The 25,322-nt window shown below is 41.1% G+C and overlaps 1 protein-coding gene across 1 annotated transcript in view; it reads left to right on the forward strand.

Annotated features, from left to right (window-relative positions):
* Positions 1-25,322, forward strand: part of Ints2 (integrator complex subunit 2) — a 54,470-nt gene continuing 29,148 nt past the window's right edge. Inside the window, exons 1-15 of the mRNA XM_041665552.1 lie at positions 1-291; positions 1,200-1,505; positions 2,165-2,303; positions 3,586-3,688; positions 4,882-4,995; positions 6,708-6,838; positions 7,068-7,241; positions 11,108-11,334; positions 13,102-13,227; positions 16,541-16,612; positions 16,700-16,814; positions 18,498-18,566; positions 20,379-20,513; positions 21,438-21,614; positions 22,780-22,888. Coding sequence (XP_041521486.1) covers positions 1,210-1,505; positions 2,165-2,303; positions 3,586-3,688; positions 4,882-4,995; positions 6,708-6,838; positions 7,068-7,241; positions 11,108-11,334; positions 13,102-13,227; positions 16,541-16,612; positions 16,700-16,814; positions 18,498-18,566; positions 20,379-20,513; positions 21,438-21,614; positions 22,780-22,888 — 1,987 coding nt within the window. The 5' untranslated portion in view covers positions 1-291; positions 1,200-1,209. The remainder of the gene's footprint in view (positions 292-1,199; positions 1,506-2,164; positions 2,304-3,585; positions 3,689-4,881; positions 4,996-6,707; positions 6,839-7,067; positions 7,242-11,107; positions 11,335-13,101; positions 13,228-16,540; positions 16,613-16,699; positions 16,815-18,497; positions 18,567-20,378; positions 20,514-21,437; positions 21,615-22,779; positions 22,889-25,322) is intronic.

A 25,322-nucleotide genomic window follows, 5' to 3' on the forward strand; every position in this document is an offset into this window, starting at 1 on the left:
CGCTGGCGATGAATGGAGGTGCATGGTGCAGGCTGAAATAAGTCTTCTCTGCTTCCCCCTCTCTCCCAGCTGTTTCTGCCCCCCAGCCTTTGCAGTGTCCCAATTCTACGACTTGGTTGGTCCCGGCGTCTGAGTTCTTAGTGCCGGAGTCGACCCCGGGCACAGCCGGGGTTTGGTGATCCGGATAATCGCCTAGGCCCAACTTCGGACCGCGCTCTCGATTTCTGTCTCGTCCGGCGCTCGGACGCGGAATCCGAGTGGGTCCCTTGAGGCTGGAGGGTAGATCTTAAGGTATGAAGCGTCGGCTTCTCGGGCCCAAGTGTCGCTGAAGTCTGCCTGACTCTTCTTAGCCCTGAGCACTCGGTTCTCTCATTGCTTCCCAAGAGCACACAGGTCTTGTCACTCGAGCTCACTCTCCTGTTAAAAGACCAGCTCTTCCAATGGAAAACAGAGCCACATTTCTGTCCAGGACTCATTACCCACAGCTCTGTTAGTGAGTGGGTCTTCAGACGGGCTGGCTTCTGCTATCTGTTCAGTGTCATCTCTCGTTCACTGCCTTTAAGATTATTCAAGACCCACAAGTGTCCAATTGGGATTCATTCTTTTCATCTCTCAGCTGATTGTGCCTATACATCTGCTGTTTACCCCCCGTATAACAGGGGTATAGGATAGCGTTGTGGCTTTCAGAACCTTGAATCTGACATCACTTTTGGTCTGTGAGATGATTCCCTAGTGTTGGGAAGTGGAAAGAGAAGTTCAACTAATTTATATTGTAGGCTTGTGAAACTAATCTGCCTGCGTTCATTTTCTCTCCCTATTTCATAGGGCTCACCGAAACGGCATAAAGAGAAAAGTCTTGGACTGGTGTGTAGTATAGGAGGGTTCAGCTTGGGAATTTTCCAAGTAAAGTATCACTGTTACTTTATTCTCTGGGGGCTCACGCAGTATTTATAAAACAAAGAGTATTAGGGCAAGGACCCCCAAGTTTGGGAGAGACCTTAATTTTCAGTTTTTCTTCTCATATTCTAGATGGCAGTAGAAACAGGAAGACAGAGAAACCTGGTCTTTAATTGTGCCAGCAACATTGCCAACACAGGGACCTACTAAATATCCAGCACACCTTTTCAGATTTTTAAGAAGCGTTTTCATATATGTGGGATTCGATGCCTGCTCTCATTTCGCTGTTTTTAACTCGTTAGGATCAAGGTGATGATGACCGAGTGCGCCAGCCTTCAGTTTGTCAGCCCTTTTGCTTTTGAAGCCATGCAGAAGGTGGATGTTGTTCGCTTGGCATCTCTAAGTGACCCGGAACTAAGGCTTCTCTTGCCCTGCTTGGTGAGGATGGCACTTTGTGCCCCTGCTGACCAGAGTCAAAGCTGGGCTCAGGATAAGAAGCTTATTCTTCGCCTTCTGTCTGGAGTGGAAGCCGTCAACTCCATTGTCGCTCTCCTGTCTGTGGACTTCCATGCTCTGGAACAAGACGCCAGCAAGGAGCAGCAGCTCAGGTAAAGCCATCCTCTGTGCTCAGAGCTCCAGAAAAGAGAGAGTGGAAACTTAAACTTGGAGAACATTTTACTGAGGTCTTTTCTGTTCATAGCTAAAGCTCCAAGAGCTTTCTGTGTTATAAAATGTTATGATGTTGTGTAGTGAGGACTAGCTACGCATTAGGCCAGTTGACTCTTAGTGGGAAGTGAGAAGGAAACTTCTAGTGTGGAAGGTTTTTTTTTTTCTTTCTTTTTTTCTTTTAGAGATGGGGTTTCTCTGTGTAACAGTCCTGGCTAAACTCACTTTGGAGGCCAGGCTGGCCTCAAATTCATAGAGATCAGCCTGCCTCTGCCTCCCAGGTGTGGGATTAAAGCTGTGTGCTACCACTGTCTGGCTAAGGTGAAAGGTTTTATTGGAATCACTAAGTTTTTTTTAACATTACAGTTTATTCTCTGAGACTCTCACCTGGTGTTAAATCCTTCCCGGACCGTCGTGTATCTGTTATTAAGCCATTGATATGGAGTTCAGTAGCCTTTGTTAGTTTACTGTTTGTGAACTCTTGGAAAACATAGAGAAACCAAGCATTTCAGAGGAAATGAAGAAATATTATTGCAGTAACAGGTACTGACTGATTGCCCGGCCAGTGGTGTAACTTTTCTCCATGTTTGGACTTTACTAGGCATAAACTTGGTGGAGGCAGTGGAGAGAGCATCCTGGTATCACAGCTTCAGCATGGACTGACACTAGAATTTGAACACAGTGACTCACCTCGTCGATTACGGCTGGTGCTTAGCGAACTGTTGGCCATTATGAATAAGGTGCTTAAAAAAACCCAGCCCAAAGTATTCATGATTTGATATCTAGATCTAGAAAATCTTTAAAAAAATATACACAAGAAGGCACATAGGTTATGTGTTCCACTAGTTTTTCTGTTTTTTTTTTTTTTTTTTGGTTTTTCGAGACAGGGTTTCTCTGTGGTTTTGGAGCCTGTCCTGGAACTATCTCTTGTAGACCAGGCTGGTCTCGAACTCACAGAGATACGCCTGCCTCTGCCTCCCAAGTGCTGGGATTAAAGGCGTGCGCCACCACCGCCCGGCTAGTTTTTCTGTTTGATTTGTGTTCTTTAAAGACTAAAATGAGTTGTTTTTTTTTTTTTTTTTCCCCCCCTCCAAGACAAGGTTTCTCTGTGTAGTCCTGGCTGTCCTGGAACTCGCTCTGTAGACCAGGCTGGCCTCAAATTCACAGAGATCCACTTGCTCCTGCCTCCTAAGTTCTGAGATTAAAGGTATGTGCCACCACCACCAGGCTTCAGTTTTGGGTTTTTTTTTTTTAATCAACGGTTTATATGGGAAACGTTACTACATTGTTTCTTGGCTTGCCTTATACTTTAATTTCAAGTACCTCTAAAAATGTAGATTGGAATAACTGTTTCTCCCCACTCTTTCTTCTTTTTTTGTGGGAGACAGAGTTGCACCTAGGTGCCAAGGTGGCTTTGTAACTTGAGATTCTTTTACCTCAGCCTCTGAGATGGTGGGATTATAAAATGCAGCCACTATGCAGCTCCTGAGACTAATGCTTCCCTGTCTGAGTGATAATCATGGTTAAACTGCTTAAAATTGACAGGGTCCCACATTCTTTGTTGCAGTATATTAGTCACGTTAAAAGTGATTATTTGGGGGCTGGAGGGATGGCTCAGAGGTTAAGAAGGCTTCCTGTTCTTCCAGAGGTCCTGAGTTCAATTCCCACACCCACATTGTGGGTGGCTCACAACCAATATATAATGAGATCTGCTGCCCTCCTCTGGTCTGCAGGCAGAACACTGTATACATAATAAATAAATAAACCTTTAAAAAAAAGTGATGACATTCACACCTTCGGTCCCAGCACGAGAGAGGCAGAGACAAGATCAGGAGTTTTATACCATCCTAGGCCAATAGATTAAAGGCTAGCCTGGTCTATCTGCTGAGTTCAGGGTACATGGAAAGACCCTATGCCAAACAATCACAACATAAACTCATGATTTATGAGCTCAAAAAACAATAAAAATTATTAAAAGTTAAATTAATAGTTCTTGCCTTCTTTTTTTCCTTTTTCTCTAAGGTATCCGAGTCCAATGGAGAGTTTTTCTTTAAGTCTTCTGAGCTCTTTGAGAGTCCAGTGTACTTGGAGGAAGCTGCAGATGTTCTTTGTATTTTACAAGCAGGTACTTTGCTGACCTGGTGCCAAGTTACATTTCAGACATAGTGTCAAGTGAAGTGTTACTGTGACGCCTCAGCCTGCAGTGCTGGATGCCTGTCTGTGGCTGTGCATTGGGTATCATGAGACTGGAGGTGTAGGCAGTGGTGAGCTGCCGCATGTGGGTGCTGGGGTTCAGGTCCTTGCCAAGAACAGTACCTTTTTTTCAGCCCCAAGTTTGGTATTTGAGGATTATCAAAACTGAGGGGGGGGGTCCTTGTGGGAGGCTGAGACAAGGGTATTATGACAAAATCCTGACCAGCTTGGGGAATGGAGTGTGATCATGTCTCAAACAACAGCACCGCCCCCAACAAAAACCTTAAAAATGTAAAAGTTATTTACTAAAAATATGGCTTAAAATTTTAAGCTCAAGGGCTGGAGAGATGGCTGTGGTGGTTAAGAGCACTTGATGCTCTAACAGAGTACCTTAGTTTGGTTCAGGTGACTCAAAGCTGCCTGGAACTCCCAACTCCTTGGCATCTCACAGCCTCACATAGACATACCCACATGCACATAAATTCATTCTTAAAAAGTTTAAATTAAAAATGACTAATTAGAACAAAGATTCAAGGACTTAGACTGTTTATATAGTATGCCATATTATGTAAACATTAGCTTGTATATCTGATTTAATGATTCATAATTTTAGTGATTTTATAAATGCTCCTAATGTGTTAGATCAGAAAGCAAAGGGCAGAGGAGGTAAATATATAATCTCAGTTTTACTTAATGTTAAAATTACGAATGAGACGATTAAAACTAGAAATTAAATATATTTAGTATTGTAAATATATTAAATGCACATATCTATCTATCTATCTATATATATACACGATTAGAGCTAACATATATTTTTTCCTTTGTACCTTCTTTTTTTGCCTTTCCAGATTCTTTTTCATAGGTATATGATAAAATAAAAATAAGAAACTATAGAAATGTAAAGATTTTATGAAAATAACTTCTTAGAGCAGTGCTATTTAGGGAAGCTTCTGCCATATTCTCTGTGTCGTCCAGTCAGTAGCCCCGCGCCTTGCGTCCTGTGGCTGTAGAGTAGCTGAGCGCAGCTTGTATGACTGAGAACTAGTACTCTAAGTGAGTTGCATTGAAGATGACACTTTAGGGGTCACGCCTCAGTAGTGACAGTGGCTTTTTTTCTTCCAGAGCTCCCTTCCTTGCTTCCTATAGTTGATGTAGCCGAAGCCTTGCTACATGTTAGAAATGGTGCCTGGTTCTTATGTCTCTTGGTAGCCAATGTTCCCGATAGTTTTAACGAAGGTAAATATAATTTAAAAACAAAATATTGGAATATTGGAGAACTTTGGTTTGACTTGTTTAGTTTTTTTTTTTTTTTTTTTTTTAAGACAGTCTTTCTTGCTCTGTATTCTGGGCTGTCTTTGAAGTTGTGATTCTTTTGTCTCTACCTTCTGAGTGGTGCTGGCATTGCAGGTGCAAAGCACCGTACTTCCTGTTGCGTCCCCTCCCTTCTCTGCTGAGCTGGAACCCAGAGGCTAACACGCTAGCCAAGTACTCTGCCTCTGAGCTACACCTAGACCAGTCTGGCTTTTAACTGAAGAATTTATACAATTTATATAAGCCATTTAATTATTGTGGTAGTTAGGTATATCTTGTTACTTTTATCTCTTTCTTCTTTTGAATTAATTTTTAACCATACATTTAATTTATGGGTATTATGAGTCCCAGAGTGTATTCTTGCTGCTTTTATTTTAAGTAGTTAATTATTTTTTCTTCTGATTTATTTATTTATTTATTTTGTGTGTGTGTGTGTGTGTGTACGTGTGCGTGCCTGTGCACATGCTTGCATATGTGGAGGTCTGAGGACAACTTCCCTAACTTGTGGGTCTCAGGCGTTGAACTCAGTCGTAGTCTTGGTGATGAGCACCTTGACTTGCTGAGTCACTTCACCAGCCCACTTCCAATTTTTTTTTTTTTTTTTGACTGTGCCTCACCCTAGGTGGCCTTGAACTTTAAGTAGTCTGCCTGCCTCTTCCTTCCCAATGCTGGCATTACAGGTGTGGGCCCAGCTGACTTTAAAGCCCTTTTTAAAACACGGGAAAAGGCTTTATCTACATAGTTATTACTTTTGGTGTTCTTCATTGAATCACCTTCATTTCATGTAGTGTAGATTATTTAAACATTTTTATTTTGTTTTTATTTATGTGTGTTTGGGATTGAACCCAGAGCTGCGTGCTTTGTCAGTGGGTTATCCCTTTAACTTTGAAGGGTAGATTCTTGGCAATAGCTTTCCCCATTGAACTTTTATTTTTGGTCCCGGGGACTGGCCATAGTGCTTGGCAGGCACTCTGCTGCTGTTGTACATACCTTTTTTTTGTAACTTTTTCATTTTGAGACAGGGTCTCACTAAGGTGTCCATGCCGGACTTGAACTCACTTTGTTGCTGAAGCAGGCCTTGAACTTGTGTACCTCCTGCCTCAGACACCTGGGTAGCATTACAGGCCTGTGCTACTAGGCTGAATCAGTTGTTTTTCTTTTTTGGGAAATGAATGCATAGCCATATGGGTCATGGTCTAGTGCTCTTCCACTAAGCTTAGCCCTAGCTTTTTTTTTTTTTTCTTGTGGCACCGAATCACTATTTAGTGCCAGTTGGCCTTGATCTTGCGTGTGTAGCCCAGGCTGGCTTCCAATTAGAGATACCCCTCTATCTCTGTAGTGCTGTGGTTCCAGGTTGTGTACCACCATAGCCAGCTTGACTGTGTTTAGTTGTTTGCTACCTTTGTCCTTGTGGGTTTGTAGTTGCTGGTGGGGCTCTGTGTGGTCTTCCATGTTGTTATTGCTTAGGTCTTTTTCATTCCTTTCTTCCTTGTGTCTTTGTTTCTGATGCTGTACTATCAAGTTCCCAATGTTTTCCTCCTACACTGTTTAAGCTGCATAAATGATTAATTTTCAAGGATGAAGAAATGGCTTATAACACCTTACTTATAAAAGCTTAACAAAGCTTAAAATAATAGTTTGTAGGGGCCTGATCAAAAATGGAGAACGACAAGATGAAGAAAGTCTTGGAGGGAGGCGCAGGACAGAAGCCTTGCGATTCTTATGCAGAATGAACCCTTCTCAGGCCCTGAAGGTCCGGGGCGTGGTGGTAAGAGATGCTTTTGTCTCCCTGGGACTGCATTTTTCCTAAGAGGGTTTTCCTTGAGGCTGTTTGAGGATCTTACAGAAATTGGGAGTTGCAATGCTCAGTCTGCTGCCTTCCCTTTGTGGCCTGATGTTTTGTGAGATCCTCAGAACTTGAGCTGCATTCAATTTTGAAATGTCCTGGCTTTTTTTCTTATTGTGTTGAGTTTAATTTGTTTTCTCTGCTGTGTTAGGTGGAAGAATGTCACTTGCCAGGCCTTGGAGTAGCTTTGACATTGGATCATACTAAAACTGAAACTTGTGAAGATGGAGTGAGTGACTTGGTTTGCTTTGTTAGTGGCTTGCTTCTTGGAACAAATGCAAAAGTCAGGACTTGGTTTGGAACCTTTATTCGAAATGGACAACAGGTGAGAGTCAAGTGTATGAGTAGGGTAGGATCATTGCTTAGGAGCAGTTACTAAGAGTGAAGAAACTGCTTCAGAAGGATGGCTTTAGCTAGGCCTGGTGGCTCATACCTGCAGTTCCTATATTTGGAAGACTGAGGCAGGAGGATTGCTATGATTTCAAGGCCAAAAGCTATGAGAGCCAGATGTGGTGGCACACACCTTTAGCCCAGCACCCTGGAGTCAGAGGCAGGTAGACCTCTATGAATTTTAGGCCAACCTGGTCTATAGTTTCAGGCCAGCCAACGCTATATAGAGAGACTGTGTCTCAAACAAACAAAAAGCCATGGGGGAGAAAATAAAAAAAAGAAAGATATGTTTAAATTAGTGGTTGTCAGATTTAGTTTTAGAAACCTCTTTACATTAATAAGAACCATGAAGGATATGAAACGTTTTGTTTTTTGATATTTCCAATATTAGAAATTAAAAATTTTGAAATATAGAGTTTATTAAAAATGAAATAACCTCATTTAAATGTAAACAAGAGAGAGAGAGAGAGAGAGAGAGAGTGAGTGTGTATGTGTGTGTATGTATTCTTTTTTATTTTTGAGTTTGGTCTTGGTATTTACTAGATTTAGTCAAGGCTGGCCCTGAATTCCTCCTGATCTTTGTGCCTAAGCCTCTTGATTACAAAGATCCTAGGAATGCCCACCATGCTTAGTAAACATTACTTTTTTTTTAAATTTATTTATTAAGCATACAGTGTACTGCTGGCAAGGAAGGCACCAGGTCTCATTACAGATGGTTGTGAGCCACCAAGTGGTTGCTGAGAATTGAACTCAGGTCTTCTGAAAGAGCAGCCAATGCTCTTAACTGCTGAACCATCTCTCCAGCCCTAAGCATTACATTTTTAAAAATATAAATAATCCTCCCTCCAAAGGAGGGAAAACCCTAGCGAGAACAGCAGTACTGTTTATAGGTTTCCTATCTCTTCAGTATCTGGTTTAGTAGAACCCTTTGGAGAATGTACTGGACACGAGTGAGACCGGGAGGGACAAAGGCACCATCTTACTTTTATGAAGGACTCTTTGTACTTTCTGGTCATGTTGAAACAATCTGGGGACTCTCTAAGGTCCTGTTAAGTAAGAACTTGAAAGTAATTTATATTTTATAATTTAATCTATATGTTTTTGCATTTGTGTGTGTGGTGGTAAAATATATATAACGAAATATGCATTTAGTCATTTTTTAAAAACACAATTCAGTGGTATTAAGAACATTCACCTTGTGGGGCTAGAGACTCAGTAGTAAATGTTTGCTAGGTAAACATAAGGACTTGAGTTTAGAATCCTAGTAACCATGTAAAAGCGGGTGTGACAGCATTTGTCTGTATCCCGGTGTTGTGGGGGCAGGTACAGATGACCTGGATGCTTCCTGGACAGCCAGTGTAGCTGAAATGTCATGTTCCAGGTTCATTATGAAGACATAAGGTGGGGCAGCTGAAAAGATGGCCCAGTGGTTAGGGGCCCTTCCTGCTCTTCTGGAGAACTCGGGTCCCATGCTTAGCACCCATTGTGGGCAGCTCACAACTGTCTGCAACGCCACTTCCAGGGGATCTGATGCTCTCTGCAGCCTATGTTTCCGACCTGTACATATATACACAAAGACACATGCAGCTTGTATGCTTACACATGCGCACGCACACATACACACACAAAGGAAAAGAAAAGGACCATTGGTAATATTATGCATGCATAGCCATCATCTGTTTTTAGGATTTTCTTTTTTTGTGGTCTGGCCTTTACACTTGTTAGGTCAGCATTCTGTCACTGAGTTCTATATCCTGTGCTCTACAGACGCTGAACCTTAAACTGCCTAGTCCTCTTTCCTGTAAACTGGTAATCGTGGCTCTATCTTTATTCTCGGTGAATTATGGATACCATTCTAGGTACCTCCTATGGGTCAAATCATAGGATACTTGTCATTTTGTGTATGTTATTTCCTTAATATATTGATTTCAAGGTTCATTCTGTAGTATGTGTCAGACTTTCCTTGGCCAGGTATGGTGACATATACCTTTAATAGCTAGAAGCAGGATTGTGGAATAGAATAAGCTCACATTCAGTGCCAGCTGGGCTACATTATGAAACCTTCTCCTCTATGGAACACACCCTTGCAAAGGAATTTCCTTCTTTTTCAAGATTCCCTAGACTGATTTTGGTGTCCTCTGCCTCTACCTTTGAGTAGATGAGATTATAGGTATATGTTAGCATGCTTGGTCTGTATGTTATATTTTACAACAAGTTTTTTTGTTTGTTTTCTGTGTTCTTGAAATAGGCTCTTTCTTTGTTGCCTAGGCTGCCCTGCAACATAGTAGCCCAGGCTGACCTCAAATTTAAGTTTGAGTATTGGGTTTGATTATAGTCATGACTTCTGTGTTGAATGGTCTTCCCCCCCTCAACAGTTTTTAACTTAGAGAATACTTTAGTTTTTGTGAAACACTTATTTAGTGCTTCTGAGTAGAATTGCTCGTGCAGACTGACTTTCAGCACGTTTCACTCTGGTGGACAGCATGCGTATGTTATACCATGAAATCACATTATTTTCCATCCAGGACTCACTTCTTTACAGTCCATTAACGTCTGCTCCTCAGCTTTGCTTTTTAAAAGGAAAGGAAACACATGTCCACCGTGTGACTGTTGTGTGGCTGTGTGCTGAGCAGTCACTATGCCCGTCCATTGTGCACAACACACTTTTCTTCTTGGAATTTAATGTTTTTGTTCAGGCAGGTTTATTATACTTTACTTGACATCAGTCTTAAGTATAACAAGCACTGCTGGGTGGTGGTGGCGCACACCTTTGATCCTAGCACTTGGGAGGCAGAGGCAAGTGGATCTCTGTGAGTTCGAGGCCAGCCTGGTCTACAGAGTAACTTCCAGTATCACTAAGTCTGTTATGGAGAGTAACCCTATGTCGAAAAACAAATAAAGGCCAAAAACCAAACAAAAGAATAACAAGCAATGATTTAAGGTATATGCCACCATCCCTGGCTAAGGAAACACCTCTCCTTTTATAGTTTAGAATTGCTTCCATATGTGTGCTCTTTCTTTGTTCATCTCTTAGTAGGCACTGAGTGCTTGCTACATGTCCAGTACAGTGTAGCTTGAAGAGTGAGTGAAGACTGAAATAGCCCTGCCTCAAGAGCTGGGGTTGGGATGGTGGTTATAGATTTATAAGCTCTTAATTATGGTATCTTTAAAGATACACAGTACTGATATTTACTTCCTTGTTAGGAAGGAACTTGGGGTTCAGAGCAGTTCACTAAAACAGCATGCAGCACATAATTAATGGTGAGCCAGAGCTGAGGCTCTGAGATCTCCAGACACCAAGTGCTGCTGCTGCACTGCCTGGTGCGGTGGAGCTCCCCGTGTGGGGTGGGGGCTGAACCTGGGTCCTCTGCAAGAGCAGCAGGCGCTCTGTACACTTGAGCCATCTCTCCAGCCCCCCCCCCCCCCCCCCACACACACACACACTTGAGTTTTTTGTTCTATAGCCCTGGCTGTACTGGAGTTTGCCATGTAGACTGGCCTGGGTGCAGCAGCTCTCCTATCTCTGCCTCCAGAGTGGGCCGCCATACTCAGATGAAAGTACTGTTTAAACACTAGTCACAACTCAGTTTGCATTAGTTTAGCTTTTCCCCTGCAGTCGTGCAGCATGGGGTGAGTGGATGTGTGGATTTTGTGTTTTCTTGTTTAAATGGAACTGCAGTATGACAGGCTCCTCATGTGAGTTCAATTGCAAGTGCTCGCGTGATGAACTCTCTTCAGCTTCCTTTTAATTTGATAAATGCTCCGTGCTCTCTCTCTTCTTTTCTCAATTCACACTTACAGAGAAAAAGGGAGCCCAGCGGTTCTGTCCTTTGGCAGATGAGGAGACAGCTTCTCCTGGAGTTAATGGGCATTCTTCCTACAGTCAGGAGCACCCGCATTGTCGAAGAAGCTGAGGTGGAGATGGAGCCCACTGTGTCTGTGTACTCGGGGCTGAAGGAAGAGCATGTTGTGAAAGCCAGCGCACTCTTACGTCTGTACTGTGCCTTGATGGGGATTGCTGGACTCAAGTACTCAATCCGATATTTTACCCTTTATCTTTTTCTTCTTGTTTCTAATCGCTGAGAAGTGAGCAAAGGCCTTTTATTAAGAGGCTCGGCTTTGAATTTTACTAACTTATGTCAAGATTGAAGGTGCTAAGGCCAACTGTCCTTAAGGAATATTTGATCTAATTTCTGATTACAAATAGAATTATGTTGATATTGGAGGGATGAGAATATTTTATCAGATTTTAATCACAGTGTAAAGGACCCTGTGATTTTACCACTTTGAGAAGACACCTCAGAGATCTGTGAGTGACCCACGACCACTCCGGGTCAGGTGAAGACCCCTCTGTTTTGAGAATCGACAGGACGTGGTTCTTTTTTTTTTATTTTTTTTAAGAGGAGGGTGCGCCTCATGTCCTTGACTCGGAGTGTGCATGCTTGCTCTCATAATTCTTCTTTTGATTTTATTTCATGTGCATTGGTGTCTTCCCTGCATGTGTGTCTGTGTGAAGGTGTCAGATCCCCTGGAACTGGAGTTACAGACAGTTGTGAGCCATCATATGGGTGCTGGGAATTGAACTCAGGACCTCTAGAAGAGCAGCTAGTGTTCTTAACCTCTGAGCCATCTCTCCAGCCCCCAGGACGTGGTTCTTTAGCATGAGGTTCCAAGTCGCTGCACTAAATCTTTCCGAATAGTGTCCTCAGCTGGTGTGGGAACATTCCTGCGTGTGTCTCCAGCTCATGTGCCTTTCAGTTCTGATGACTGAGTTAAGCAAATGCTAGCCCATCAGTTTGGCTCAAATCTAAGTTGATACAATCCATTAACCCCATGATTCTATAATGTATAAACTGCCGTGAGCTCTGCAGGACACATGACCACACATGAGTAACATGTGCTTGTTATGTCTGTGACCTCTGCTATTGCTCCCTTGAAACGCTATTGGTCATTGAACCCAGTTTATTTGTTATTTGGTTTTTGCAGAGACAACAGAGTTTTCCATTTCTCAGTGATAAATCCATATGCCATTTAAAAAGCACATAATTGAAAAGAGAATTGGCCAATAATGATGAAAGTATAGGGTAATGTCTCAGGGTTTAAGAATGCTTCCTCTGTAACCTTGATGACTTGTTTTGAATCCCCAGCACTCACCTAAAGCACTGGGCATGGCTGTACAAGCCTGTAACCTCACTGTTGTGAGGTAGGGATACGAATGTCCCAAGAACTTCCTGGTCATCGAGCCTGGTGGGAACACCTAGTTTCTGTTTCAGTGATCCACCTTGCCTCAAGGCAATTACCCTCCTTCATGTGTTCACAGACATGAACATGCCCATACATGTGCACTATCATACACCATACATACACACCATATACATACAACACAATAGATGCATACTCTGCACTCACCATACTATATACTTGCTGTACACATACACACGCGCGCGCACACACACACACACACACACACACACACACACAATAAGTAACTGAATGTTTCTGTTTCGTTTTTGTGAGACAGAGTTTTTCTGTAGCTTTGGAGCCTGTCTTGGAACTCACTCTGTAGACCAGGCTGGCTTTGAACTCTCAGAGACCCCACCTGCCTCTGCCTCCTGAGTGCTGGGATTAAAGGTGTAAGCCAACACTGCTTGGCTGATTGTATTTTTTTTTTTTTAAGTGATTTTAAAAAGTTTGTACTTGAAGGATTAAAATGTTGGAAAACTCACTTCCTTCATGAACTAAAAGTAGATAAGCAAATAAATAAGTGTAAACTCTCACTGCGTTTGTCCTTTCAGACCAACTGAAGAAGAAGCTGAGCAGTTGCTGCAGCTGATGACCAGCCGCCCGCCTGCCACACCGGCCGGGGTTCGATTTGTCTCCCTTTCCTTCTGTATGCTGCTGGCCTTTTCTACACTTGTCAGGTACCTTACTGTATAGTCACTCTGCTCATTGTATGTATGGGGGCGAGTGTGCAGTGCAGCTAGTGTACTGGCCTAGGCATGGACAGTCACGGTCCCCTTCGGTGGAAGGACAGCAGCGTCTTCTGAATACTACCGTTTTACTAGTCTTTGTCAGAGTCTCTGCTGAACATCGTTTAAAGAGTCAGCGTTCTTCAAGAGTTTTTGAAGGCTTATAACTTTCCTTCCTACTTTTTCTTCTTTGGAGGTATTATCTTTTAGTTCTTGAGTAGTTTTGGGTCAGTAATACATTGTTTAAAAACTTTTTACAAACTTCAATACCTGTTTGTTTTGTGTTTCGCTCCTTGGGGTGTGTGTATGTATGTGTGTGTTTGATTTGTACACCAGTGCTATGGTGTATGCATGGAGGTCAGAGGACAACTCGTAGGAGTCATTGCTCTCTTTCTGCCATGTGGGCTTCAGAGATGGAACTCTGGTTGTCAGGTTTGGTGGCAAATGCCTTTACCTCTTGTGATCTCACTGGCCCCGCTACTTCATTGGTGATGACCCTTCTAGGTATTAGCTAACTGAATTCCCATTCTCAAAGATGAACAATTATTACTTTTTTCTCTGTCTGGAAATACTACATATCTTCCTTTTCTTCTTTTCCTTCTGTTATCTTAGTACAGTTAGAATAATTTTAATTTGAACAATATATAGTTGTTTATATTTGTATTATGACTATGTAAACATTGAGAGCTCAATTATGACTAAGTAATTACTTATCTCTCTTTTAAAACAGTTTTGTTTTAAATTTTCTTGGTAGTCTATGTAATAACAATTAACTAAATCTCTCTCTCTTTTTTTTTTTTCTTTCCGTTTTTCCTTTTTTGAGGCAGGGTTTCTCTGTGTAGCCCTGGCTGCCCTGGAACTCACTCTGTAGACCAGGCCCGCCTCGAACTCAGAGATCCACCTTACCCCTGCCTCTCAAGTGCTGGAATTAAACGCGTGCATCACCACCGCCTGAGAAACTAAATTTTGCTGGTTGTGGTAATTTATGCTTCTAATCCCAGCCCATAGGAGATCAAGACTGGAAGATCACCATGAGTTTGAGACTAACCAAGGCTACATAGTGAGATTCTGTCTCAAAAAACCAGTAACAACAAAACAAAACAAAGCAAAGAAACACAGACACAAAACCGAACAACAGAGAAACAAAATGTAGCTAAATCTCTGCAACCACATGGTGGCTCACAACCATCTACAGTGCCCTCTTCCTGGTGTTCAGGCAAACATGCAGACAGAGCACTCTATATATAATAAATAAAATAAATCTTAAAAAAAGAAGACCATTAGGCAGTTGAATCTTTCTCAGAAATCATGCCCGGGGCAGTGTTGTCTGCTGCCGTCTGGACTAGACCCCTCTGTATCTAGTGTTCTGCAGCTGTACACAGAGATTGTTCATCATTGAGCATCTTTAGAGAGCAGACATGTGGGAGGTAAATTCTTCAGAGCAGGGGTGGATTTCTGAAAAGGCCTCCATTCTGACATTTGGCTAATGGTTTGGTGGCATGTAGAATTTTAAGCAGGAAGTAATTTCTTTTGAGGATTTTGAAAATGTGTGTTTCATTGTCTTCTAACTACCCATGTTGTTGTGGTTCCCTAACATCATCCCAATTCCTGCTCCCTTTAGGTGTTCTCTTTCACTGTGCAAACGTGTAGGAGGCCTGGCCCTTACTGCGGTGCTCTTGTTCAGCCCCCCTGTTCTGGGGTTGCACATGCTCCTTCACTTCCTGTCCCAGTTTGTATCACCCTCAGCACCCAGTCAGTCCTTGCTAATACAAACAGATGTCCCTTAGTTCTAGGAAATATTCCTGAATTAATTTGATGACAGTGTTCTTCCCTTGGGGTTTCTTTGTCTAACACTTCTTTTATTTTTATTGTATATATATATATATATATATATATATATATATAAAATGTGCATATATATAAAATGTGCATTGGTGTTTTGCCTGCATCCATGTCTGTAAGGGTGTCAGAATCCCTGGAGTTACAGACAGTTGTGAGCTGCCATGTGGGTGCTGGGAATTGAACTTGGGTCCTCTGGAAGAGCAGTCAGTGCTCTTAACCCCTGAGCTATTTCTCCAGCCCCCTAAAGAAAGAAATAATTATTTATTTATTTATTCATTTATTTTTTTTAAATATTATTTATTTATTATGTATACAATATTCTGTCTGTGTGTATGTCTTCAGGCCAGAAGAGGGCACCAGACCTCATTACAGATGGTTGTGAGCCACCATGTGGTTGCTGGGAATTGAACTCAGAACCCTTGGAAGAGCAGGCAATGCTCTTAACCACTGAGCCATCTCTCCAGCCCATTTATTTTGTTTTTTGAGACAGAGTTTCTCTGTGTAGCTTTGGAGCCCATCCTGGAACTCACTCTGTAGACCAAGCTGGCCTTGAACTCACAGAGATTCACCTGCCTCTGCCTCCTGAATGCTGGAATTAAAGGCGTGTGCCACCACTGCCTGGCTCTAACACCTCTTCTTGAGTGACTTTCAGAGATGGTCATTGAATTTTCCCCTCTCACAATTTTCTGCGCGTTGCTTGTTCTTTTTGGGAAAAAAACAAAAATCATAAAGCATATCAGAAAATTTACATAATTGTACACTTTGAAATCAGAGATCTGCCTGCTTCTGTCTCCCGAGTACTGGGATTAAAGTCATTAAATCTGGCCCAGCTTTTGCTTATGTTTTAACATCAGATTTTTATTTTCACCAGATTTTTATTTTCCTATATGGAGTAAGTGATCAGTCCTTAGTACAGTTCTTTTAACATTTTAACCTCAGAGACCTTTGTTTTTCAAAGGAATATGAGGTAATGTCACTCTCTCCACCTTGACAGTTTAGAATCATGAAGCCAAATCCTTCATCTTTGACTTCCAGGACTGTCTCATGTTTCAATTATAATTAATGGTCCAGTTTTGCAAATCATTAATTTGAGTTGCTATTTCAACATAAAGGAGAAAAATAACTCCTAGGAAAAATAACTTAAGGACTGGAGAGATTCTCAGTGGTTAATAACACTTGGTGCTCTTGCAGAAGACCTGGGTTCAGTTCTCAGCATCCATACAGTGGCTCAGAACCACTGTAATTCTGGTTCCAGGGAATCCAGGGACACCAGGCATGACATCGTACAAATGTACACTTGTAGGCATGTTCCTCATACGTGTAAAGTAAGAATAAATAAATCTTTAAAACTAAGGGGAAGATGCTGTCAGACTGCTCTCTTCTTGCTGTCTGGCTCACGGCTGCTGCTGCCTTGTCTCCACAGCACCCCGGAGCAGGAGCAGCTGATGGTGGTGTGGCTCAGCTGGATGATCAAAGAGGAGGCGTACTTTGAGAGGTGAGGAGCCGTGTGTGTCCCCTCAGTTCAGAAAGCTCTTATTCATCTCCTCCTTGGAAATTCACAGTTTTTCTCCTGTTTTGACAGTACATCAGGGGTCTCTGCTTCTTTTGGGGAGATGCTGTTATTGGTGGCCATGTATTTCCATAGCAACCAGCTTAGCGCTATCATTGACTTAGTCTGTTCCACTCTGGGCATGAAGGTAATTTTTAATAATCTTTTTTCTGAAAGAAAATGTGTCTAAACTGAACATTCTGTCATAGTATAACATAAATACATTGTGTTCTTTTAAGTAGTTTTAGATGTTTGCTAGTTTGAAGTTTTATTAAAGAATTCCTAGAAAAATAGGAATTTTTAGAACATTTATTCAAACTTTATGTATGTATGTGTGTCTGTATGTGCATATGTGTATATGTATACAACTGCTGATAGAAGCCAGAGGAGGAATGGGAACCTATGGCGCTGGAACCAAGCTGCTGTGAGCCACCTGACATGGGTGTTAGGAACCAAACTTGTGTCCTTTGCATGTGCAGTCCATTGCTGACTCCTCTTCCAGTCCTCTTTGTTGTTGATTGAGACAGGCTGGCTTGGAACTCATGCTAGTCTCAATGTTTTTTTTTATTTCCTACGTAGATTTTCTAATTTATTATAAAGCTTAAATGAATAAACTCATTTATGTAAATATACACATAGGCAGTTATACATTTGTATCTTAATATTTTTCAAACTGTTTAAGATAAAACTGTGGCAAACAGTTACTAAATAAAAATGTGAGTCTGCTAAATACTGTCGGGTTATTTTTCATATAGATTTTTCCAGTATCATTGTTCACATTGATGCATGAGAGCCCTTGATTTCCTGATATCTTACCATGCCTAGACAACCCCGTTCTTTTTATCTTTTTCTTTTAAATTTATTTATATATTTATTTATTGAGATGAGGTCTCTCTATATAACCCGGATTGTCCTGGAACTTGGTATATAGACCTTGCTGACCTCAAACCTATAGAGATTGGCCTGCTTCTGCCTCCTGAGTGCTGGGATTAACGGCGTGCATCACTATGTCTGGCCTGCAAATTTGATTGGTGAAGAATGGTCCCACTTGTTTTATATTTTGTTGATTATTAGTAAAGCTAGTTCTTTCATTCTTTTTGTTTTTTTTTGAGAGAAGGACTTGCTTTGTAGCTTAGACTGGCTCAACCTGTCATGTGATTCCCCTCCTTTTCCACTGAGGTGCTGGTTTATAGGTGTGAGTCGCCACACTCAGCTTACTAGACTTTCTTCTAGTTTACTGTGGTTTTATGCTCTGCATTTAGATCTTTTTTCTCAGTTCTAGTGAACAAACACAGGACTTCACTTATACTAGGCAAGCACCCTTCCACTGAGTTATATATACTTCAGTTCTGCATTGATTTTAAATGTTAGTCCATTTGAAGTACATGGTGTGTAGTGTCACGTGTATAACGAAGTGTATATGTATGTGAAATATGTATGTTTCTTGTCTCCATTTCTTGGATAAACCTCTTCTCTTCCCTGGTAGTTAGTGGTAGTAGCTATTGGCTAGTGCCAATAGTTAGTACTATTTATTAAGTAATTTAAAAATATGTTTTATCTTTATTTTTGACAGACATTCTCTGTATTGCCCAGGTTGCTTCTGATCTCCTGGGTTCTAGTTCTTCCTGCCTCATCCTCCCAGGTGCCTGAGACTACAGGCATACATACGAGTACATCTCTTATGTCAGGCTTGAGAAGCCACTTGTGAAAGAAAAGTTTAACTTTTGAACATTAATATTGTACATCATACCCGTTTTGGATAATAAATTCATGAGAGTAAATGTATTTCACACAGTTTTCCATGCTGTTGGAATTCTTTTTACTATTGTAGATTGTGATTAAGCCCAGCTCCTTGAGCAGGATGAAGACCATCTTCACACAGGAGATCTTTACTGAGCAGGTACTTGCTTTTGTTAGCTACTGACTAAACTAGAAGAATAAAGTGGGCTTTTTTTTTTTGCCATCTTCAATTTTTAATGATAGTTTATTTCATCTTTAAACTCTCTGTGAATAATTCACTTAATGTAACTCATTATAAAACAGTTGTAGCATGAGTTCTAGTTGCTCTTACTAAATAAAACCTGGAGTCAGATATCAAGGGGTGAAAGCTGAGAGATCAGAGAAGCAGTGCAGCAGCCACTAGAGACCTTTTACCTCTACTGAATCCTCAGACCAAAGGGGTGATCCCGTTCTCAGACTGCCTCCTCAGACTGCACTGAGCTCTTGTCTCCTCCTGCCTTATATTCCTCTCTCTGCCCAGCCATATCCCTTCCCATCTCCACCTCCCTAGTGCTGGGATTAAAGGCTTGGGACTCCCAAATACTGTGATTAAAGGTGTGGGCCACCACCGCCTGGCCCCTAGTGGCTTAGCTCTGAACTCTGATGTTTAGGCAAACTTTATTTGTTAAAACACAAACAAAATACCACTACAAACAGTGTATGTTGAGTTTATATATTCTTGAAAACTTTAAATGGTTACTTAAGGGTGTGGTTGTAGATATTGATGATGTATTTATGTGGGCTAACCATTTGGATTTCTCTGAGAAAACAGCTTAAGTCTTTACTTTGGTTCCTTAGTCTTTTATTTATATTTATTTGGCTTTATCACCCTTGTCTGTGGGTAAATCCAGGAATAATTTTCTTTTCAGTAAGTTACTTCTAAAAGTAAAAATTAGTTTTCACATTCATTTGTCAATTCATTCATATATATATGTCTCAGGAGGAAATTATATAATTTTCTCCTCACTCCTCCAGACTCTCACTCTAAAGTCCTGGCTGGACTGGAGCTTATTATATAGGCTAAGCTTGTTGTAAACTCTGAGCTTTCTGCAGTCCTCCTGCCCAGCCTTCTGAGTGCTGAGATTTCAGGAGTGTGCCAGCAGGTCCAGCTCAGCTAAATACTACTAGAAAAGAAATTAGCCCTCCCAGCAACCCTTCAAAGAGAAGTAACATGGTAGTCTTGTATTTTATCATGTCAAAAGTAGATGTGAAAGGTAAAGGGGCTTCTGTAGAGTAAATTAGCCCAGCTACTAAGCTATGTTTTTAATATTATCACATGTGCATTTGTGTACTTATTTCTTTTTATTGCAGTTTTTTGGTAGTGTTGGAAATGGAACCATTGGCCTTTGTATGCTATGCTACTGCTGTACCACTGAGTTACTCCTCAAGCCCTTTAGATGAGTTTGTGTAAAAATAAATAGAAAATTAGAGATTTGTACTTAGGATTGTACTGGGGATTGTACTCAGGAATTTGCATGTGCTAGACAAACATCATAACACTGAGGTGTGTTCCTAGCCTTAGTGAGATAAAATCTCAGTAAGTTGTTCAAGATGGCCTTGAACTTGTGAACCTTATGCTTCAGCCTTTCTTGTGGCTGAGATTGCGGATGAATGTCCACACCTAATTACTTTTTTGTCACTTGAAAACCATGAAAACGTTCGGATACATGCCTGTAATCTAGCACTCAGGACAAAGAAGAGGATTAAGAGTTCAGGGTCACCATCCTTAGGATATAGAGAGTTAGGGCCAGACTGATCTCCATGAGATCCTGTCTTAAAATAAAACAAAAAAATTAAAACTTATACCAGTTGATTCTCATCATTCATCCTTATGGATGATAGTCTGTACACTATACCTTTTCTCAAACTAATTTTGAGTTTGTTATTTTATATGTTACTATTTTATTATCTTAATGCTGTTTTTCCCTTTTAGGTTGTCACAGCTCATGCAGTTCGAGTCCCTGTCACCAGCAACCTGAGTGCTAACATTACTGGGTTTCTGCCCATTCATTGTATTTACCAGCTTCTCAGGAGTCGGTCGTTTACCAAGCACAAAGTGTCAATAAAAGTAGGACTTTACCTTTAAATTTTCAGTCCTTTCCTGTGGTTTATATATATACAATATTTGGTAGTTAGATAAATTGCTAGTTTATTTATGTAGTTAATTAATTAATTATCAGTATTAAGTTAATAATGTAGTTTATTATTATTAAGAACCAGATTTTAGATTTTAAAACAATATCATAACCTATTTACAAAATGTACAGTATTATTTTTTTCCTCTCTCTTTCTTTCTTTTTTTCAAGACAAGTTTCCTCTGTGTAGCTTTGGAGCCTGTCCTGGTACTTGCTCTGTAGACCAGGCTGGCCTTGAACTCACAGACATCCTCCTGCCTCTCCCTCCTTAATGCTGGAATTAAAGGTGTGCACCACCTCAACCACCTCACCTAAGTTACTTCTTTTTTTAAGATTTATTTTATTTATTATATATAGAGTGCTCTGTCTGCATGTTTGCCTGAACACCAGGAAGAGGGCACTGTAGATGGTTGTGAGCCACCATGTGGTTGCTGGGAATTGAACTCATGACCTCTGGAAGAGCAGCCAGTGCTCTTAACCTCTGAGCCATCTTTCCAGCTCCTAAGTTTCTTTCTTAATCAGGGTGTTTCTCAGAGGAAATAATCCCCTGCCACAATCTTTTTCTGATGGGAAGTCTTCCATGACACATACAGATCTCTAAATGTACAGAGTAGGGACTGTTCAAAAACTCCGTACACCCGGAGCCAGGCTTCTCACTGTCTTCCGTGTGTCTTTCACTGTCTTTTCGATTCAGTGATAAGGACCTTTAAGGCAATTATAAAAGAGATAGTATATTTTAGCTCCCCAAACTAATGGTGAGTCCACTGATCTGAAAACAGTTTCAAGCTTTACATAGTTCTATAGTTTTTATCTTTTTTCTTTTTTCTTTGCCTTGATTCAATGCTGTTTTCTTCTAGGACTGGATTTACAGACAGCTGTGTGAAACCTCCACTCCACTCCACCCTCAGCTACTTCCTCTGATTGATGTGTACATAAACTCTATACTTACTCCAGCATCTAAATCAAATCCTGAAGCCACAAATCAGCCAGTCACAGAACAGGAGATACTTAACATTTTCCAGGAAGTCATTGGGGTAAATAAAATAATATTTCTGTTACATCTGTTACATCTCTGGCTTAGTCCTTATTTTTTTGTTCTTAGAGGTCTTATAGGTGATTCTGATTTCAAAATCAGATTAATGCATAAGTATGAACCCTTGCACACACAGTTGCAAACTCGTACATACTATGCACACACAAATGTGGTTAAATTTTATTAGTTTACTAATAAGAAAACATATAGTAGTGTTAATTACCAGTAGTTTGTCAAATAGCACTTATTGAAGAGTTCTTTTTTATATATCATTTTAAAAATTATTTATTCCTCTTTTGTATGTATTTCTGAATGAATAGTTTTTGAGAAAGTGTCTCACTTTGTAGTCTGGGTGGTCTCAAACTCATAATCTTGCTTCCTCAGTTTCTGGAATACTGGAATAACAGGCTTACTCCACCGTGCACAGCTCAAAGGAGTTGTGCTGAAGCCTCTTGTTAAAGTATAATGGGTACCTTGAAAATTATGTACTGCTAAAGGGCTGTGGGCATTTCAACATCTCCAACATGGTGTTGTTTAGCTTCCTGGGAATCAAAGATACATTTGGATTCAGTTGTGGACAGCTGGGTGAAAATCTTTTTCCTTATTTTGCCAGGAAAAAGTTGCAGTTTTTCACAGACACAGTTAAATATACAGTATCTATTTTATGAATTGTTTTCTTTATGGTAATTTTATATAGTGCTTCCATTCCTTCAAGTCTCTGAGAAGCAGCCTGGTGGGAGTACTGTGGAGAAGCAGTAGCTGAAGCCTTGTGACATTTCCCCTGTCTTTTTTTTTTTTTTTCTTTTTTTGGTTTTTCGAGACAGGGTTTCTCTGTGGCTTTGGAGCCTGTCCTGGAACTAGCTCTGTAGACCAGGCTGGTCTCGAACTCACAGAGATCCGCCTGCCTCTGCCTCCCGAGTGCTGGGATTAAAGGCCTGCACCACCATCGCCCGGCTTTCCCCTGTCTTAAAAGACCAAGAAAGGATGTTTCCTTTTGTGGTCTCAACCTTCCTTTCAGTGAAGCAGAAAGTTGTTTGAGTTTGCTGCTAACCCAGCAGTCCTCTCCCAGTCCAGCTATGCTTGGTGCAGCAGCACTGGATAATCTATCTGTTTTGAAAAAGAAAGCAGCTTGCGGTTTACTATGTTAAAGTTTTGTATCCCCTCAGGGTGACAGCTCCCGCCTTAATCAGCGCTTCAGTATCACAGCGCAGCTTTTGGTGCTCTATTACATCCTTTCTTATGAGGAAGCGCTCCTGGCAAACACAAAGACTTTAGGTAAGTCCAGCAGAGCTGAGTGGTTCCGGTAGTTTGCTCACAGTCAGTCTGATAGCCCAGGGAAATCTAATGAGTAGGTAGTAAAGAGATGCTAGGAAGTTCTTTTAGCCTAGATTTCAGACCGTTGGTATCATATTGTGGGACTAAGATGCTGCATTATTTTTGATTTTAATGAATCTTATTTGAGAGAGGAAGGTCAGGTTAGAGACTTTGGGCCATGGCATAAGGGGTAGAAATGTCATTTGAAATGGAAGAACCTGTAGGACCTAGGTTAGGTTTGCGGGGATCAGGAGCTCAGCTTTAGATACATAGAGATGTCTGTTCTTTGAAGTGAGGACAGTGAGTAGGTAGCTGTGTCCTAGTAGATACAGGACTGAATGTCTTTTGCATCTATATGGTATTTAAAATTATGATATTATGATAGGTTCTCAGCAGTGGAGTGTAGAGGAAATCCAGGACAATATGGTGTCCTAGATGCCGAAAGGAGGCTAGGAGTTAGTGATGAGTGCTGTCTGAGCGCTGTCAGTGAGCTTGAATGAGGGAGGAAGATGAGGACTGGGGTTCAGCTGATGTCTGCACATAGCATGGTAGAGATCACTTTGCCTGTAGAATGGTAGGATGAGGACCTAATTATAAGGCCAGGCATGGTGGTGCATGCCTTTAATCCCAGCACTCAGGGGGTAGAGGAAGGTGGATCTCTGTTGAGTGTGAGACCGGCCTGGACTACAGAGTGAGTTCAGGAACAGCCAGGGCTACACAGAGAAACTTAGTCTTGAAAAACAAAAACAAAACAAAAATAAATAAATAAATAAATAAAAGAGGAGATAAAGGGAAAGAAAACCTAATTGTAATGAATTCAGAAGAGGGCTAGAGGACCCAGTATTATAGACCGTGAGTAGAGAATGCACTTTGGGGAATTGTTAAGGGAAAAGAGAGAAGCAATATGGTAACTGTGATGGGAAATAAGGTCAGGAAAGGTTTATAAAAAATTTTTATTTTGTGTGTGTGTGTTAGTCCACCATATGTGTGGGTACCCATGATCTCTGGAGTTAAGAGTACAGGCAGTTTATGAGTAACCTGATGTGGGTGCCTGTGCTTTCAGCCACTGAGCTGTCTGTCTAGCCCTAACTTTCTGAGATGACAAGGGTACGTGTCACTACTTGTTGAGAGTGATGTCGTGCCGAGAGGGGCTGTTGGAGCCAGTCAGTCTCTGGAGTATGTCCTCCGATGATGGAAAGAGGTGGGTGAGAAGATGCTGTCCCTCACAAAGCTTTCCCCGGTTAGGGGCTTTTCTCTGGTCTAGTTTCTTGTCTTCCAGGGGTGTGAAGAACTTTAGAACATGTCACAGTGTTAAGAGAGTTTTTGTCTGGAGGCAAGAGAGTATTTGCCTCAAATATATTCCTGCCTATGAATTGTGTTGTAATTTCAGCACTTTGCTAATTGTCCTTTGGTTTAATCCTTATAATAAACATTAGCAACCACCCCGTGGGTATAGAAGTTCAGAGGTAGAATCTAGGTGGAATCCCATATTGGAGTGTTATAGCTGTTAAAACACACATTCATGTATTTATTGTTTGTTCAAAAATACTTACACACATGAGTATATTAATGTACATAGATATATATATATATATATGAATTCTAGTTAAATGTTCATTTAAAAATCTTTTAGACAGGGGCTGGAGAGATGGCTCAGAGGTTAAGAGCATTGCCTGCTCTTCCAAAGGTCCTGAGTTCAATTCCCAGCAACCACATGGTGGCTCACAACCATCTGTAATGGGGTCTGGTGCCTTCTTCTGGCCTTTGGGCATACACACAGACAGAACATTGTATACATAATTAATAAATAAATAAATAAAAAAATAAAAAAAAATCTTTTAGACAGAAGATAGAAATTGTACACATTTATAGGATCATCCAAAAGAAGATGTGTAGTAAGAGAGGATCATTTCCTTTGTACTTATTACTTAGTTACAATGTGAATATTCCTTGCATATTTCAAGTGTTTGTTTTTAAAACACTGTGCATAGTACTTTATAAATTGGGCATAGTGCTGTATAGTTGTATCAAAATTATCTCAAAACAGACTGCTTTACCTAGTAAGAAAAACATCAGATACATAATTTTTTTGTTTGTTTGTTTAAGATACGGTTTCTCTGTGTAGCCCTAGCTGTCCTAGAACTCACTCTTTAGACCAGGCTGGCCTCGAACTCACAGAGATCCGCCTGCCTCTGCCTCTTGAGTGCTGGGATTAAAGGCGTGCACCACCACCGCCGCCTGTCTCAAATATATTATTTAGCTTTTTGTTTTTGAGACAGAGTCTCTTAGAGACCTGGCTGGGCTTGAACTCTCTGTGTAACTGAGTTTTGCCTGAACTCCTGACCCTCTTGCCTGCACTTCCCTAGTGAGTCTTGAATTACAAGTGTGAACCACC

The sequence above is a fragment of the Microtus oregoni genome, unplaced genomic scaffold (assembly GCF_018167655.1).
Source record: "Microtus oregoni isolate MIOR12 unplaced genomic scaffold, Mior012 000015F_ref0000493, whole genome shotgun sequence".
NCBI classification, from domain to species: Eukaryota; Metazoa; Chordata; class Mammalia; order Rodentia; family Cricetidae; genus Microtus; species Microtus oregoni.